The sequence below is a fragment of the Heloderma suspectum genome, chromosome 4 (assembly GCF_057233095.1).
Source record: "Heloderma suspectum isolate Gila_16-S chromosome 4, 16-S_ref, whole genome shotgun sequence".
Classification (NCBI taxonomy): Eukaryota; Metazoa; Chordata; class Lepidosauria; order Squamata; family Helodermatidae; genus Heloderma; species Heloderma suspectum.
Genome location: NC_139461.1, coordinates 19,745,410 through 19,762,202, shown reverse-complemented (window position 1 = coordinate 19,762,202; position 16,793 = coordinate 19,745,410). Strand labels below are relative to the sequence as shown.

Below are 16,793 nucleotides of genomic sequence, written 5' to 3'. Positions count from 1 at the left end.
GTCTGCCTGTCCTCTATATAGCCCCTGCAGGGCTAGGCATTGCATTTTGTGTGTTACATTTGCTTGTATGTGTTATCAGCATTTATGTATCCATAGTTCATATTAGATTTTAGGTGAATGGGTTTCTGTAGTAGGAATGATGATAGGTTCCAGCAAGGCTGAGACCTATGGAGTATTAGAGGTCTCAGAAATGATGTCATAAGCACTCCTGAAAACTGGGTGAAGAGGCCCTCGCAGTCTGAGATCAGCGAGTGTCGTGTCAGCGATTACAGCATCCTGTAGAACAATGGCTCAAAACAGCCCTGGTAACATCCTGTGGAAGAACAAGTAAGTCTGTGGGCAGCTCACCCGGAAGCACTGCATCGTCAGCAATAAGACAGTCTTTTGACTTGTGAGTCAGCAGTCCAATGTCGGTGAGAGACTGCAGCAACTGTAGATTAACAGATGTGGGTCAACAGACAAACTGGTTGTGAGGTAACCAGAGGACTAAGGGCCAAGGGCCAGGTGGTGACTGTGGACTGCTGGATCTAAAAATGGGCTTGGGATCAGCTCCAGTTCAGAGTGCTCATAACGTCACGAAAGTGAGCACCTGGAGACCCCATAATCTCCAGAGCAAAGTCTCACTGAGTGGGGTTCACCTCCCACTGTAGCGAATGATGGGTATGATTGGATAGGGGCCAAATTCTATTTATGCAATATCTGATATCTGTAATTTGAAGTGCAAATTCTCTATATGCTATTGGTGTAATCAATAATTAATAGCAATAATAATATAATAATTAATAAATAATTAATATAATATATTGTTATTAATAAAAATGCTATTGCTATAATCAGTGATAGACTAGGGACCAAAATCTATTTACAGGAGATCTGATATCTCTGATGTGAAGTGCAAATTCTCTACTTGCTATTGGTGTAATCAATAATTAATAACAACAATAACAATAACAATAACAATAACATAACATAATATAACATAATTAATAAAATAATTAATATTATATATTGTTGTTAATAATAATGCTATTGCTATAATCAATGACCAAAGTCTATTTATAGGATATCTGATATCTCTGCTTTGAAGTGCCAATTCTCTATATGCTACTGGTGTAATCTAGGGATGTACGAAAGTCACTTACCTTTTCGCGGATGTGATTCGCAGTGGGGGGGAGGCGCTCCGTCCCTCCCCCCGGAATCCTTGACGGGGGGGGGGAGGCGATCTGGTCCTCCCCCCCCCCCGAATCCTGCCCAGCCGGCTCCGCTCCGCGTCGACTCCGCAAAGCAGCCAGCCAGGGCCGTCTGCAGCCAGAGTTCCGGCCGCGGATGGGCTGCTGCGGACGCAAATGGTGGCCGCCGTAGCGGCCACCATTTGCATCCAGCCAGGCTGCCTGATAGGCTACATAAGTATTTACGTAGCCTATCACGGTAGGCAAAAAAAAAACAAAAACAGCGTACGCAAATGGCAGCGCCTACGGTGGCCACCATTTGCGTTCCCTATTTTTCGCCGCTTTACCATACGTAAATATTTACAGAGACTAAACAGAGAAAAAAGGGGGAACGCAAATAGCGTAGTGGGCACAATATTTACGTAGGATAAAACGGCGAAAAATAGGGAACACAAATGGCGGCCACCGTAGCTGCCGCCATTTGTGTACGCGTTGTTGTTTTTTGCTTGCTGTGATAGGCTACGTAAGTATTTATGTAGCCTATCATGGCTATGATCAGGAAGCGAATGGCAGCTGCAGGGCGGCCGCCATTCGCAAGTCAGCGCGGATGGCATGGCAGCAGGTAAGTGCTCCGTTTCGCGCGCCTTTCGTGGGTTGGGGGCTCCATTCTGCACGCCTTTCGTGGGTTGGGGGGTGGGGGCTTCATTCTGCCATGGATTTCGGGGGGCTGAATGCACTGGCAGAATTCTCTGCCATCCCTAGTGGAATCAATAAAGTGATGTCAGATTAGAAGAGATCCTGCATGCAGCCTCATTGCTCCAACTTTTTTTAGATCCCACTTACAGCTTTCTATAGCCCCTGAGCATGTATGAGAAATTCAGTTCAGTTCAGTTTGGTTTTTATCAGGATTTACCCAGTGGCCAGTTCACACTTTCTAGACTGACTCAGATGCAACCTGCAGTCAAAGTGTATGCATTTCTGAGCTTGCAGTGTGACTCGTGAACCAAAAAAAAAAATGCATTCAACAGCATGTGTTTATTGGGAAAAGAATGTGCATGTTTCAATGATGTACACAATTGATGTGTAAATTTGGAGAAATATGCATGAAAATATGCACAATTTTTCATGCAGGAAGAAAAACAAAGCTTGCAATCGGACAGGGACATGGAATGAGCTTTGGTTTTGAATTTGGAAAACTTCAACAAGCTCACGTTTTGCTGATTTGCATATCCCTGATGGTCCCTCAGATGCTCTCTGGGGACCATATGATTGCTCTCTCAATTAAACAGCCTTAACAGAAATGCTAAGCATCATTGTTAAAATAACAACAGCTATAAGCTGGGCTTCTCTCATCTTTAATCCTGTGTGCACCTAAGAATTGGAACCTGTTGAATGTTATCTTTACCAATCCCACACCCTGCCCAGTTCTGAGCAGTGTCATGCCATCTTTGCTCCATGATCCTCCTGGCCCAGAACATTCAGATTGAATCATCTGGGCATCAAATGTCCATATCCACAAATAGCAACAATTCTGACCTGATACAATGGAGGTAGACTTGAAAATTTCTGTCAAGTAATTGGTGGAGTTTCCAACGATATCAACGAGTAAAGCGGTAAAATCTGGACAAAGAAAACAAAGCTTTTTTTCTTTCTTTCTTTCTTTTTTACAATAAGAACGTAAGAAGAGCCCTGCTGGATCAGACCAAGAGTCCATCTAGTCCAGCATTCTGTTCACACAGTGGCAAATCAGCTATCGACCAGGAATCCACAAGCAGGGCATGAGCACAACAGCACCCTCCCGCCCGTGTTCCCCAGCAACTGCCTCTGATACTGGAGGTAGCACACAGCCATCAAGACTAGGCTCCAACCTGAGACCTTCCTCTCAAGACCATCTCTTTGCCACTGAGAACAGACCGATCAGATGCAAAGGACAAACTACACATAACCAACAATACACTTTATTAGAATGAAGTGGCCATCCTATTAAGCTGGCCACTTTAATTTTGAAGAAAGAGCCGTTATGGGCCCCTGGATCAATGTGTTCCCTTTTTGGATCAGGGTCTTGTGCCTGTTTCACTCCAATGACAAGTCAAAGCAGATCAAAAGAAAAAAGGATTTCAGAGCCTGTTTAAAAGTTAAGAATGTAAGAGCTATGTTGGATCACACCAAAGGTCCATCTAGTCCAGCCTTCTGTTCCCATAATAGTCAACCAGCTGCGCACGAGAAGCCCACAAGCAGGATATGAACTCAACAGCACCTTCCTGCTTGTGTTCCCCAGCAACTGGTGTACATATTGCCTCAGATACTGGAGGTAATATATAGCCATGGCTAGTAGCCACTGATAGCCTCATTCTTCAACCATTTGTCTATCCCCTTTTAAGGCTATCGACATTGGTGGCCACCACCACAACCTGTGGTAGTGAATTCCATTGTGTAACTATGCATTCTATGAAGAAGTCCATCCCTTTGTCTGACCTGAATCTCCCACCATTAAGTGTTATTGGATGACCCCAGGTGGTAATATTTTGAGAGGGAGAAAAACCTCTCCCTGTCCACTTTCTCCACACCAGGAATCATTTTATAAATCTCTATCATGTCCCCCTTACTCCCCTTTTTTTCTAAACCTAGAAGTGCCAAATACTGTAACCCAGCTTTCCCCAACCTGGTGTCCTCCAGATGTTATGGACTATGACTCCCATCAGCCCCAACCAGCATGGTGAATGGGAGTTGTAGTCCAAAACATCTGGAGGGCACCAGGTTGAGGAAGGCATTCCAGTTGCCCTGATCATTTGCAGCTGGCCATTTTCTGCCTGCTTTCCAGCTCCACAATGTCCTTCTTGTGATGCAGCAACCAGAACGATACACAGTATTCCAAGTGTGAACCCCTTCATCACATATTCCTTGGAAGAGAGTTTCACAAACACAGGGCTGCCACTGAAAAGGCCTCGTCCTTACTGCCGGCCAATCTAATTGACCTTGATGCAGAGCTTCTGGGGCCAATCTTAAGACTTGGGCACCTCCACACAGATGCAGGCAGCCCTTCAAATACCTTGATCTAAAACTGTTTAGATGTCAGGGCAAGGGCTAGGCTAGAATCAGTGGAGGCTGGTGGCTCCAATGTTAGTGGGGCTCCGAATTTGCTCTGGGTTTCAGTCAGAACTCTAAAGGAGCTATCCAAGATGCCTAAATGGTGGCCTAATTATTTTAAATAAATAAATGCTCCTTGACTACTTTGTCAATATCTCCTTGGCAACTGCTACCCACTGTGTTCTACCACTCACCTGTCAAGTCATTAGTCCGGTTGTTTAAGCAGTAGCAGTACCTCATGGGGAATTTGGTGGCATCGACAGTCTTCAGGTTGGATACTGTGAAGGAAGGAGGGCCAAAAAAAATGAACAGTGGGGCAGCAAGGTAACTTCATGGTCTTTCGCACAGCCATGTGTATTACTTCAGTGGTAGTACAGTGGTATTACTTCAGCCCACAAGTAACATTTCTAATTTCCCAAACTCCCTTGCCATTCCATGCTTTACAACTGCTTCTCCCTTCCTGGTATGTTAGTGAGAGGGCAGGGGGACTATTCCCCAACCCTGAAAAGAAAGGAATACTCTAAGCATGCGCAGCTTTGCACTTTAAACTCATGTAAATCATAGCACCATCATACAGAAATGAAACTGAGTTTCCTTCTGCTGCTAAACACTTTTACGCCGGAATAAGCACCATTTGTTGTAGAAATTAAGACATATTTTAAAGTAAACAACAACCACAACAAGAGCATCTGGTACCAGGTTCATGCCTGGCCAGGCACTCCTTGACTATAAAATGATGGTTTTTTCTTTAAATGAGAAAAAAAATAAAATATGCTTGTCAAGGTTCCCCTTATGACTTGGACCCCCTGAGCAACCCCTTAAGGATCTCTTGCCTCCTTAAGAGTCCCGCCTTCCTTCCTTTAAACTTCCTCTTCCCAATAATGTGGGGCTTAGGCTGTAGATGTGTGGTGACTGACCGTCCAGACACAGGGTTCAACCACAACAGTTTACTAGTAGATTTAAAGCAAACAAACTACAACTAAAGGTCTTTACACAATAGTAAAGATTTACACAGTGATGCAAAAGCCATTACAAGAAAATAAAAGTTGCAAAACACAAGTTCCCTTACCCTCGCTGTTCTTAGACTTTTCTAGGCTGCTTCTTCCTGCTCACTCTTCAGACTCTGTGCTCACTTCAGGCTCTGGCTGTCTTTCTTTGGCTTTTGCTCTGGCTGCAGCCTGGTCTTTCTGACTCTTACTGGCTCTCTCCCTCTCTTTATATACCCTCCTCCCTCAAAACTGAAAGCACTGCTTCATCCCTGAAGAAATTAAACTTAAGTGGAGAAATGAAACTGACACCTAATTGGAGAAATGAAACTACTCCTCTCAGGGTTACCCCCTCCCAACAGAAAACCCCGGGCCTCTAAGCCTGACCCTTTTTTCCCTTTGCCTCTGTAGGCCTCAAGCCTTCACAATGATGCAACAAGTAGTGTCAGCCCGGGTAGGCCCCAGCATGCCTATGCCAGCCCAAGTGCTGACACTGGGCCTGTATACCACTTCACCCATCACCTGCTGCTCACCAGCCCCTCCCTTTCCCCCAGGGCTGTAGGTTCCAGGACTTCAGGGCTGTAGGTTCCAGGACTTCAGTCCTGAGGTTCAGGCCCCACTGCACCACTGATACATGAAATAGGCTGCAAAATCATTTAAGACTTTGGCCAAGAAAAGCTTGGAAGAATGATTATCAGATGACTTACTGTTGTAGAGGACTATGGAAACCTTATGGAAGGCATACGAGCTGTAAGACGTGATGCTCAGAAAAGAGAAGAACTTTTTGGTGCCTGTGGAAATACAGGCAAAATTTAAGCACCATACTAATATATATATAATTCACAAAAGTCAGAAAATTAGCTTACACATGGCTTCAGTGTATGGGTTGGATATATAGTTGAACAGATTGTGCTTGAACATCCTCCATCGTGTTCATGCCTCCTTGAAAACCATTTCAGCAAAAGGTTTCCTAAACTATTACCACAGCCTCATCTTTTCTGTTAGCAGGTGGATCTCTCATGTCCTTTCCATATCACTTCATTATTATTGTTATTATTAATTGCATCCCACCTTACAATAAAAAAGATAGTCAAGGCAGCTTAAACAGATTAAGAAGAAAACAGTATGAATAGTAACCTTAAAATACTATCACTAAAAATGTCATCCATACATCCAAATCCATAAATAAATAAATTTGCTATTTTTTTGTTTTATCCCCCATAAATTTTGTCTAATCCCCTTTTAAAGCCATCCAAGTTGGTGGCCATCACTATACCTTGTGGTAGCAAATTCCATAGTTTTACCATGTATGATCTGAAGTATTTCCTTTTGTCTATCCTGAACCTCCAGCCATCCAGCTTCCTCACGTCTAGTATTATGAAAGAGAAAACCATCACCCTATCCACTTTCTCCCTACCATGCATAATTTATATGCCTCTGTTATGTCTCCCCCCTTATTCACTTTTTTTCTATGCTAAAAAGCACCAAATGTAACCTCATAAGGGAACTAGTCCAGCTCCTTGATCATTTTGGTTGCACTTTTGGGCAACTTTTCCAGCTCTACAATACCCTTTAAAAAAAAAAAAAAGGAGTGGTGACCAGCACTGTAATGGGTACTCAATCCTAATGACTACTCAGGCAGCCTGGGACACTACATTTCCCATAGCTGCTAGTGCCTGGGCACATTTAGTTTACTGGGTGCCTAATGTTCCTAAAGAATACTGAGGCACCCTGGGAAACTACATTTTCTAGGGTCTCTACCACTAGGGGGGTGTGGTGTTTCGGCATTCCAGGTGCCAAGGAGGAATGAAACCCTCCAAGACAGGCCTCCCAGTCACTACTTCCATCACCGGGTAGTTTTTACATGAAAGGAGGGGGCAAAGAGTTCAGGGGCTTCTCAGTAGGGCACTTATGGGGCTTGCAGAGGGTGAGGTGCTCGGAACCTATCATGCTCCCAACAATGTCATCAGACCTCTGAATTTCAGAACTGGAAATGGGCTGTTTTACAATGCTTTGGGAAGTTTGGGAGAGCCAGTGTGGTGTAGTGGCAAGAGTGTTGGACTAGGAGCTGGGAGATCCAGGTTCTAGTCCCCACTCGGCCATGGAAACCCACTGGGTGACTTTGGGCCAGTCACAGACTCTCAGCCCAACCCACCTCACAGGGTTGTTGTTGTGAGGATAAAATGCAGAGGAGGAGGAGGATGTAAGCCGCCTTGGGTTCCTTGCAAGAGGAAAAAAGGCAGTGTATAAATGCAATAAATAAATAAATAAACAAACAATGTTTCCTCCACAAATAGGAAAACATGTGGAGGATGGAGCAGGTCTTTGCCTCGTGGCCCCATCTCCAACATCACATGCCACCTGACCGTATCCCCCTCACTTTATGGTGTCCTTGCACTGACAGCAGTTAATACATAACAAGACAATTGCATGAGGGGGAGGAGTAGCTACCTTTGAGAGCCGTACTTAGCATTCCATTAACCAGCTCAGTCAGGTTAATCGCTGCCAGATCAACCAATTTAGCAGGCAGCTCTGGAAAAGAACAAGTCACTTCCGATTAGTGCTGACATCCTGTGTAACAATGGTACCAATGTCAAATGTCTCAGTAGGCACAATTCAGCAACAAAACTTACAATGAGCACATTTTACTGCTGCAACACATGTACAATGGGTGTACTTGACAGCCAGTGGTGTAGTGGCTAGCATGTTGGACTGGGAGTTGGGAGATTCGGGTTCTAGTCCCCACTCGGCCATGAAAGCTCAGTGAGTGACTTTGGCCCAGTCACAGATAGGTATGGCAGAGAATTCCGCCACAGATCCCAATGAGGCCGGATTCAATAGAACTAACTCCAGAGTCCGTGGCGGAAAGGATCCCTTACCTCCACCTCCCACCAGAATCCTCTTCAGCTGGATCCTCCGTGCGGCCGGCTCTGTATTGTTGGTGATATGGCCACCATTGGCATGCCGTATCGCTGGCTGAGGGATTTCCGGACGCAAATGGCATACCGGACGCCATTTGCAGCCGTAAAGCTCTTAGATTAACCTAAATTCAGCCGTAAATGGCTGCAATTAGGTTAAACTAAGGGCTTTACAGCCGCAAATGGTGTCCACTATGCCATTTGCATCTGTGTTTTTTCACACGATAAGCTAGCGGGCTCACCGCGGAGTGGAGCCGGCCAAAGAGGATTCCGGGAGGAGGGACAGATCGCCTCCCCTTGCGGGTGAGTTCCCCCCGGAACAGCAGATAGGGAATCTGCCCATCCCTAGTCACAGACTCTCAGCCCAACCTGCCCCACAGGGTTCATAGAATCATAGAATCATAGGGTTGGAAGGGGCCTGCAAGACCATCAAGTCCAACCTGCTGCTCAGTGCGGGAAGCCTGATTCCTACGTGGTCTCCCATCCAAGTACGAACCAGGCCTGACCCTGCTTAGCTTCCGAGATCAGACAAGATCAGGCACATCCAGCCCTTATTTCTTGTTGTTGTGAAGATAAAACAGAGAGGAGGAAGATTATGTATGCCAGTATAAATAAATACTGAGGACTAGGGATGTATGAAAGTTCCACCACGGATCTCGGGGAGGCCGAATGCCAGCGCATTCGGCCCCACGAAATCGGTGGCGGAACAGCCCGCCGCACCCCGCCACCCCCCGGGACGGGACTTACCTGGGGAGGAACTTCCTGGCAGCAGCGGCTCCGGCAGCGGCTCTGGCGGCAGTTCGGAGGCAGCCGGTCTTCCAACTGGCTGCCGCCGCCACCCTTTCCAGGTTTAAAAAAAAAAAATAATGATAGGCTACGTAAAGTTTTACGTAGCCTATCACGGCTAGATTTTAAAAAAACACCGTGATAGGCTACGTAAATCTTTACGTAGCCTATCACGGCTGACTTTAAAAAAACAACAACACGCGTACGCAAATGGCGGCAGCCATGGCCGCCGCCATTTGCGTTCCTTATTTTGGCATGTCTTAGTCTACATAAACATTTAGTTAGACTAAGACGGTGAAAATAAGGGGAACACTACGCTATTTGCGTTCCCCTTATTTTCGCCGTCTTAGTCTACGTAAATGTTTACGTAGACTAAGACGTGCCAAAATAAGGAACGCAAATGGTGGTGGCCATGGCCGCCGCCATTTGCGTATGCACGTTTTTTGTTTTTCATTTTTTAATCAGCCGTGATAGGCTATGTAAACATTTACGTAGCCTATCATGGCTGACTGCAGGGACACAAATGGCGGCGGCTATGGCCGCCGCCATTTGCATCCCTGCTAGCCAGCGGCTGGATGTCCGGCTGCTGGCGGAGCCAGCCGGCGGCTCCACAGAATTGCTGCGGAGCACAGCCGGCCGGCCAGGATTCCGGGGGGGGGGGAGGAACGGAGCGCCTCCCCCCCCGGCGAGGATTCCGGGGGGAGGGATGGAACGCCTCCCCCCGCACCATCAGCATAATCCCCGAAAGGTAAGTACCTTTCATACATCCCTACTGAGGGCACACAGCCAAGAGAGTCATGCCCACATCCTGTCAGATTGGATGCAATAGCAATGCCCATGCCACTAGGATGGTTCCCATCTTGCTGAACCTCTCCCGGTTGGTAAAATTGACAGAGATGCTTCCTTAGAATCAAGATTGCTTGAACACTTCTCTGGGTGGTCTTGGACAGGCAACAATACAGAGAAAACAGAGATCAGGTTGAGTATGGGCAGCCAAGGAACCAGCTCACATGGCTGTTCCTTTCCAACACAAAGTGACTTCGAAGCAGCCACCTTCTGCCAGAGAGTCACATGCAATCTATTCTTCTGCGTAGGTTAGCCACACACTCTACTGTCCTACCACTATATTTTTGCAAAGCCTTGGGGCTTTGGTAGCAGGGCAAAAGAAAAAAAGAAAAAGCACTGAGAACTCGTTTACACAATAACAGCCCTGGCATCAAAGGTAGTCATTGTTGGGCACCCACACCCCAGCAGGGGCCCACTGTCAGGAGCCCCCTGGAGCTGCTTCTCCTCTTCACCATGGCAACCTGCTTCTTCATCTGCCTCTCACTCTGGCCCAGACAATAAGATGGGGACAGGTGGACCAATAGCTGCCACTGCCTACTTGATTGACAGGCAGAGAGCGAGTGAGCAGGCAAGTGGCCACAATGATGAGAAAGAGCAGGATGAGCAAGCACAGCTGGTGACAATGGCAGTGAGAAGGCAGACTCACTGAAGGAGGCACCCACTGAAGGTGTCTTGGCCAAGAGCCCTCAAAACCCAGGAGCCGGCACTGACAAGAACACACATCTCACAGATCTTGGCCAGGACATAACTACCCAAAAGCCACCTCCACACAACTTCCATAATTAGGATGTACTCCGAAACCAGAAATCCCTGTTTGTGGCAACTGAGCTGCAGTGTTGCACATGTTCCTTCCTCACACGGTACACCAGTTGCTCAAGTGATGAGAGGAACGAAGAAGTGTTAGAAGTCCGATGGCACTGCAAGCCAGAGGTGTACATGAAATGGACTTGATGGCCTTAGGATCACAAGGTGTACTGTATCAAGGCCACTTCAAAACATCATTCTTCGCATGACTGTGGTGGTCATATAATGGCATTCATGAAGTCCTGATGTTTTAGAGACTCCTGGTGGTTAGTGAATTCCAACAAACATTTGGCTTGGTGAAAATGTCACATTATGCAGGGTGCTTCCAGATGGATTGGTACCATTTCAAAGTTGCTGTGCAACTATTCAGGCTTTTTCACCTTAACAGATGTTATTGTTATTTTGTCAAAAGAAAAAAGATGGAAAGATAGTGGGAAAACATGGGAGGGTTACATGGACTGTAAAATTCCAGGGAGATTGCATGATAAAACCCTCATTTGGAAGAAGCACCAAAACCCTTTTATGGGAGGGGTGGTGGTGGTGGTATCTATTAATGTTTGAAAAATTTGGTTTAAATTTTTGTGAACCACCCAGAGAGCTTTGGCTATTGGGCAGTATAGAAATGAAATTAAATAAATAAATAATGGAGGCAGCAGCAAGTAGGGAAAGAAGTGGGATTACATACAGTCAGGGCCAGAAATATTGGAACAAGGATAACTGTTTTGACAGTTGGCCTCTGTACACCACCACACTGAAGTAGAAAGGAAACACACCCAGATGGGAGTGAAGTCAAGACTTTCAGCTGTAATTCAAGGGGTTTGACAAAAGTGGGGCACTAACCATTCAGGAAGGACAGCCAGTGGCATACACAGACCCCCATCGTTGGTGGCTCATAAGTAATGGAACGAATGCTGACAAGCAGCTGCATGGCCAGGTGTGGCCTGTTTCCTGGGTACCCCATGACCAATCAAGCAGATAAAGGGCCTGGAGGTGGTTCTGAGTGTTACATTTGCATTTGGTAGCTGTTCACAGGAACTCCCAACGTGAGGTCCAAAGAGGTGTCCATGCGAGTGAAGGAGGCCATTATTAGGCTGAGGAAACAAAATAGAGAGATAGCAAAAACAGTGGGAGTTGCCAACACAACAGTCATCCTGAAAAAGAAGGAATTAACTGGCAAGCTCAGCAACAGCAAAAGGCCTGGCAGACCACAGAAGACAACTAAAGTGGATGACCAAAGAATTCTGCTAATGATGAAGAGGAACCCTTTCACAACATCTAGCCAGGTCAAGAACACTCTTGCAGAGGTAGGCATGTCATTGTCAACATCTACAGTCAAGAGACAGCTTTATGAATGTAAATACAACAAGGTACAAACCACTGGTAACACTCAAGAACAGACAGGCCAGATTAGCCTTTGCCAGCAAACACCTAAAAAAGCCTGCCCAGTTCTGGAATAAGATTCTTTGGACTGATGAAACCAAGATTAACTTGTACCAGAATGATGGGAAGAGAAAAGTATGGAGAAGGAAAGGAACAGCTCATGATCCGAAGCATACCACATCATCTGTCAACCATGGTGGAGGCAGTGTTATGGCATGGGCATGTATGACTGCCAATGGAACTGGGTCACTGGTGTTTATTGACGACCTGACTGCTGATAAAAGCAGCAGGACGAATTCTGAAGTGTATTGGGCTATACTTTCTGCTCAGATTCAGCTGAATGCTGCCAAACTGATTGGATGCCACTTCGTATTGCAGATGGATAATGACTCAAAACATACAACAAAAGCTACCCAAGAGTTTCTCAAGGCAAAGAAGTGGGATGTTCTTCACTGGCCAAGTCAGTCACCTGATCTCAACCCAATAGAGCATGCTTTTCACTTACTGAAGACAAGACTGAAGGCAGAAAGACCCACAACAAGCAGCAGCTGAAGGCAGCTGCAGTAAAGGCCTGGCAAAGCATCTCAAGGGAGGAAACTCAGCATTGGGTCATGTCCATGGGTTCCAGACTTCAGGCAGTCATTGACTGCAAAGGATTTTCATCCAGGTATTAAAGGAGATCCTTAAGTTTGTAATGATGTTGGTTTGTTCCATTTCTTATGAGCCACCAACGACAGGGGTGTGTGTATGCCACTGGCTGTCCTCCCTGAATGGTTAGTGCCCCACTTTTGTCAAACCCCTTGAATTACAGCTGAAAGTCCTGACTTTGCTCCCATCTGGGTGTGTTTCCTCTGATCAAAATGCAGAGTTGTAGATTTGACATTGCATTTTGTATTGCCCCTCTTTGACACGGGCAAATCATGAACAGTGTTCTAGAATGGGGCATGTGTTTCTTTTTTGCTGTTGCCCCTTGGGAAAGGGGAGTCTAATTTTTCAAAGCAATTTGGGGAAATATATGCTGCTCACCCCCTAAATTGGTTTAGATGACTTCCAGACTGATAAACAGAAGGATAAGCAGCTGTCAAAAAACACACCGTTTCCTAGAGTGCCACCATTGATCATCAGCTCCACTTCTTGCCATTCTCCATGCTATCATTTCTAGTCTAGAATGAACCCATGCAAAGAGAGGGAAAGCTTCTCTATTCATTAAATGTGACCTCCCCAAACAAAGATTTACCTGCAGTCGCCAGCACAGCCACCCGTTCTTCTTTCTTGCTTTCTTCTTTTGTACTCACAGCTGCAAAAGATATTTAACTCAAGAAGCAGGTATCCGAACATCTGTCCTTCATGTCACAATCTATCAGAACAAGATCTAAAATTTACTTTATAACAGCCTATCTCAGAATGATAAAGGGCTCCCCTTTACTGACTGCCTGCACCAGTAATATGGGTTTTGGGGAAAAGTTTGAATTAGCAAATTTTTTGATGCCCCAGCTTTAGGGATGCATAGATTGCATAAAATCTGCTCCATCTGTGTTTCGTGGATAGCCAGGCACCTTTTGTTCCATCGTCCGTTCACAGACAGTTTAGATTTTTTTCCGTTGTGTGTTAAAATACGCAAATAATTTTGTAGGAGGATTCTCAACAATTTACATAATTTAACTTAGTATGTAATATTGAGCATATTATCCCCCATTCCATTCCACTTTTCCCCATGTATATTTACCAGTCTCAGCAGACACTTGCGTATTTTCCTACAAATAAATATGAGTAAAATTCGGGAACTTTTTTTTAACAAATGATCTGGAAGTCCACAGACTCTTAGAAATCCAAACTCATTTTAGCCCATCTCAATTTTCTCCAGCATCCCTACCCAGCATCATGTCAAGTTGGGCATGTAACTGGGTCCCACAGGTGCAGAGGGCTCAGAATTCATGGTGTAGGTATGTAGCTAAAATGGACAGATGGGTGAATCTGTCAATTTGAGTTTCATGCAGTTTCTCAGTTTCCTGACTAAGTTCATTTTAGCACATTTCTGCATCAGTTTGCAAATTTGGCCCCCAAAAGGAGACACATCAGCATAAAAGTTTGTACACCTTTGTACATGCATTTCTTCTAATGTATGTAGTTCTGTGCACTTTTCCTAGTATACACACTTTTTCCAAGAGGTTTTACCCTAGTATAATGTGTTTTTGTGCACACTTTCCCCTACATTGCAAAGACAAATATACTTCAGACTTTTGGACGGGTATGTGTGTGCACTTTTCCTTAATAAACAATTTTTGTGTGCATTTTTGGGTTGCAAATTGCATTTCAGAATTCTGAAAAGAGTGGATTTTGCTGTACAAGGGCATTCCAGTTTGTGTAGAAGTTTGAGAAGTAGAACTCTTTTGTTATGGCTGTTTAGACCTGTTCAAGAAAAAATACACAGACAAGTATACAAATATCAGGCTACATTTTCTTCAATTTAACTAATACACTCAAACAACTTGGCTTTTGTTGCATGGTGAATAGAACGGAATTAGCCATTTGTTCAGTGACAGGTAGGATTTTATCCAAGAGACAGTTGATCACCAATCTTTCATCTGGATGGCCTGGGAAGTTGGTCAGAAGAGGATAAAGTATGCAGCATCTCAAATCAGAGTAAAAATCACAATATAAAAGTACACATGTCAAAGTTTCAGGGACTCCTGTCTTGCATGGGCACAATCTGTTTTGGAGTGGAATTTTCAGAAATCTGCCCTGGAGCACTACTGATGGTATAACATTTAGTCTGGGAAGTATAAATGCTCTACGAGCTTGTCTATTCCTAAGAGATGTCAATTAAGAAGGTGAGGTAACATCACAAGGCAGAATCCCATGGGCCATTGGAGGACAAGTTCTGTTAGCCAGAGAAAAGTGTGAATTGGGTAGGTTTATCGGGATTTACCCAGTTTGCATCTTCCAAACCAAACACAGACTCAGACCCAATCTGCTGTCGAAGTCCATACGTTTCCAAGCTTGCAATGTGATTCACAGTCCAAAAAAATGCCTTCTATAGCATGTGTACATTTGAAAAGTGTGCATGAAAATATGCATACATTTGAAATAATGCACACAAATATGCCTTAATCAATGGGAGAACAATGTGTACATTTCAAAGATGCACACAATTGATACATACACTTGGGAAAATCTGATACAGGCATGATTCAGAATGACCTATAATTTGGAGCACTTCAGTGAGCTCGAGTTTTGATGATTCACACATCCCTAATGGTGAGTAAGGGGTCTTTCTCCCACAGGGTATAGGAGTCCCCGATTCCTCAAACACAGCCAATTACCTTACCCTCCATCTAAACCACAGGCAGGAAATCTATTGCCCTTCAGATGTTATTGGAGTCCAATACCAATCAGCCCCAGCCAGCATGACCAATGGTCAAGGTTGACCAGAGCTGTAGTCCAGCAACATCTGGAGGGTACAGATCCCCCACCCCTGCCCTAGATGGATTGGGATCAGATTTAACACATTTGCCTTATATTTACTAAACAAAATGTTGTTGTTTTTAAGTTTGTTGTTGTTGTTCAGTCGTTCAGTCGTGTCCGACTCTTCGTGACCCCATGGACCATAGCACGCCAGGCCTTCCTGTCCTGCGCTCTCTCCCGGAGTGTGCTCAAGTTCATATTCATTGCATCGGTGATGCTATCTAGCCATCTCATCCTCTGCCTGTTTTTAAGTATATCAGGTTAATTTTATTTACAGTATAAATATCTGGAAAGTTTTTCCAGCAGCGAAAGGTAGTTGAACTAAAGTATCACATTGGGATAAACAAAAAAAAAGTCACTGAATGTCAGCTTCAAATTCTGTTAACTCCTTAGCTTATTTTATAATTTAAATATTCAGAAAATATTCAAGTATTGAAGCAAACACAGCAGATTTTCCTTTAATGGTTAAAAACCTGCTCTGTGGTCAAGTGAAGGTTTACATATATGCTGTTACTTACCCAAGTTGGAAACAAAGAGGAAGCACAAAAAGGTCATGGAGAAATTAACAGCACCATGCAGAGGTAACCATGGCATTTTGGAATCTCTGTTCCACTTGTGCAAACTGCCTGGAGAAACAGAGAGAGAAAAATGGGACTCAACACATCTGGTAAAAACAGCTTTAAGCAGGTTGGTCACTTCAGTTCTCATTTATTAAGGGCACAATCCTATGGGGATAGGCGGCCACTTCCGAACTCAGAGGTGACAGCCTATCCAATGCAGGGCAGGAGAAGCACGGTGGGGATCGTTCCTTCTGCCCTCCTCCTGCCTTGCATTTGCAGCTAGACAGCTGATTTCGGCTATCTAGCCGTGGGAAGGCAGAGCAGGGGAGGAGGCTGCCGGACAACACATAGGATGTGTCATACTGGCATTTCCGCATTCTCTGCCCCGGAACACCCCCTGGAACACCCCATTTTGGCCGCTTCACACTCCTCTTCAGAGTGTGGAGCACAGGCAACGCAGAAGGAGGGAAGGGCAGTTCTCCGGGAACCAACCTCAGAGTGCGGGCTCCGAGGTCGGTTCCCAGAAAGCCAGATAGCCTATAGCCATCTAGCCACTGACTAATGGCCATAGGATTGCTCCGTAAGAGATTAGGAAAATGCCCATCATGATGGAGGATGTGATGAGTATGGAAGGATGAACCATGTATTGCAGAGACCAATATGCAGATTGGACTGCAACTCCCATCATTTCCAGCCAGCATGACCAGTGGTCAGGGATGGTAGGAGTTAAGTCCAGCAACATCTGGAGGACACCATTTCCCCACCCCTGTATGAAACAATTACATGGCCATC

At 45.1% G+C, this 16,793-nt stretch overlaps 1 protein-coding gene across 1 annotated transcript in view; it reads right to left on the bottom strand.

The window, feature by feature from the left end:
- HHLA1 (HHLA1 neighbor of OC90) overlaps positions 1–16,061 on the bottom strand; it is a 53,019-nt gene extending 36,958 nt beyond the window's left edge. The window contains exons 1-6 of the mRNA XM_084847962.1: positions 15,960–16,061; positions 13,214–13,273; positions 7,694–7,774; positions 5,950–6,033; positions 4,451–4,534; positions 2,706–2,789 (exon numbers count right to left, since the gene is read on the bottom strand). Coding sequence (XP_084704088.1) covers positions 2,706–2,789; positions 4,451–4,534; positions 5,950–6,033; positions 7,694–7,774; positions 13,214–13,273; positions 15,960–16,035 — 469 coding nt within the window. The 5' untranslated portion in view covers positions 16,036–16,061. The remainder of the gene's footprint in view (positions 1–2,705; positions 2,790–4,450; positions 4,535–5,949; positions 6,034–7,693; positions 7,775–13,213; positions 13,274–15,959) is intronic.
- Between the last annotated feature and the right edge of the window lie 732 nt (positions 16,062–16,793).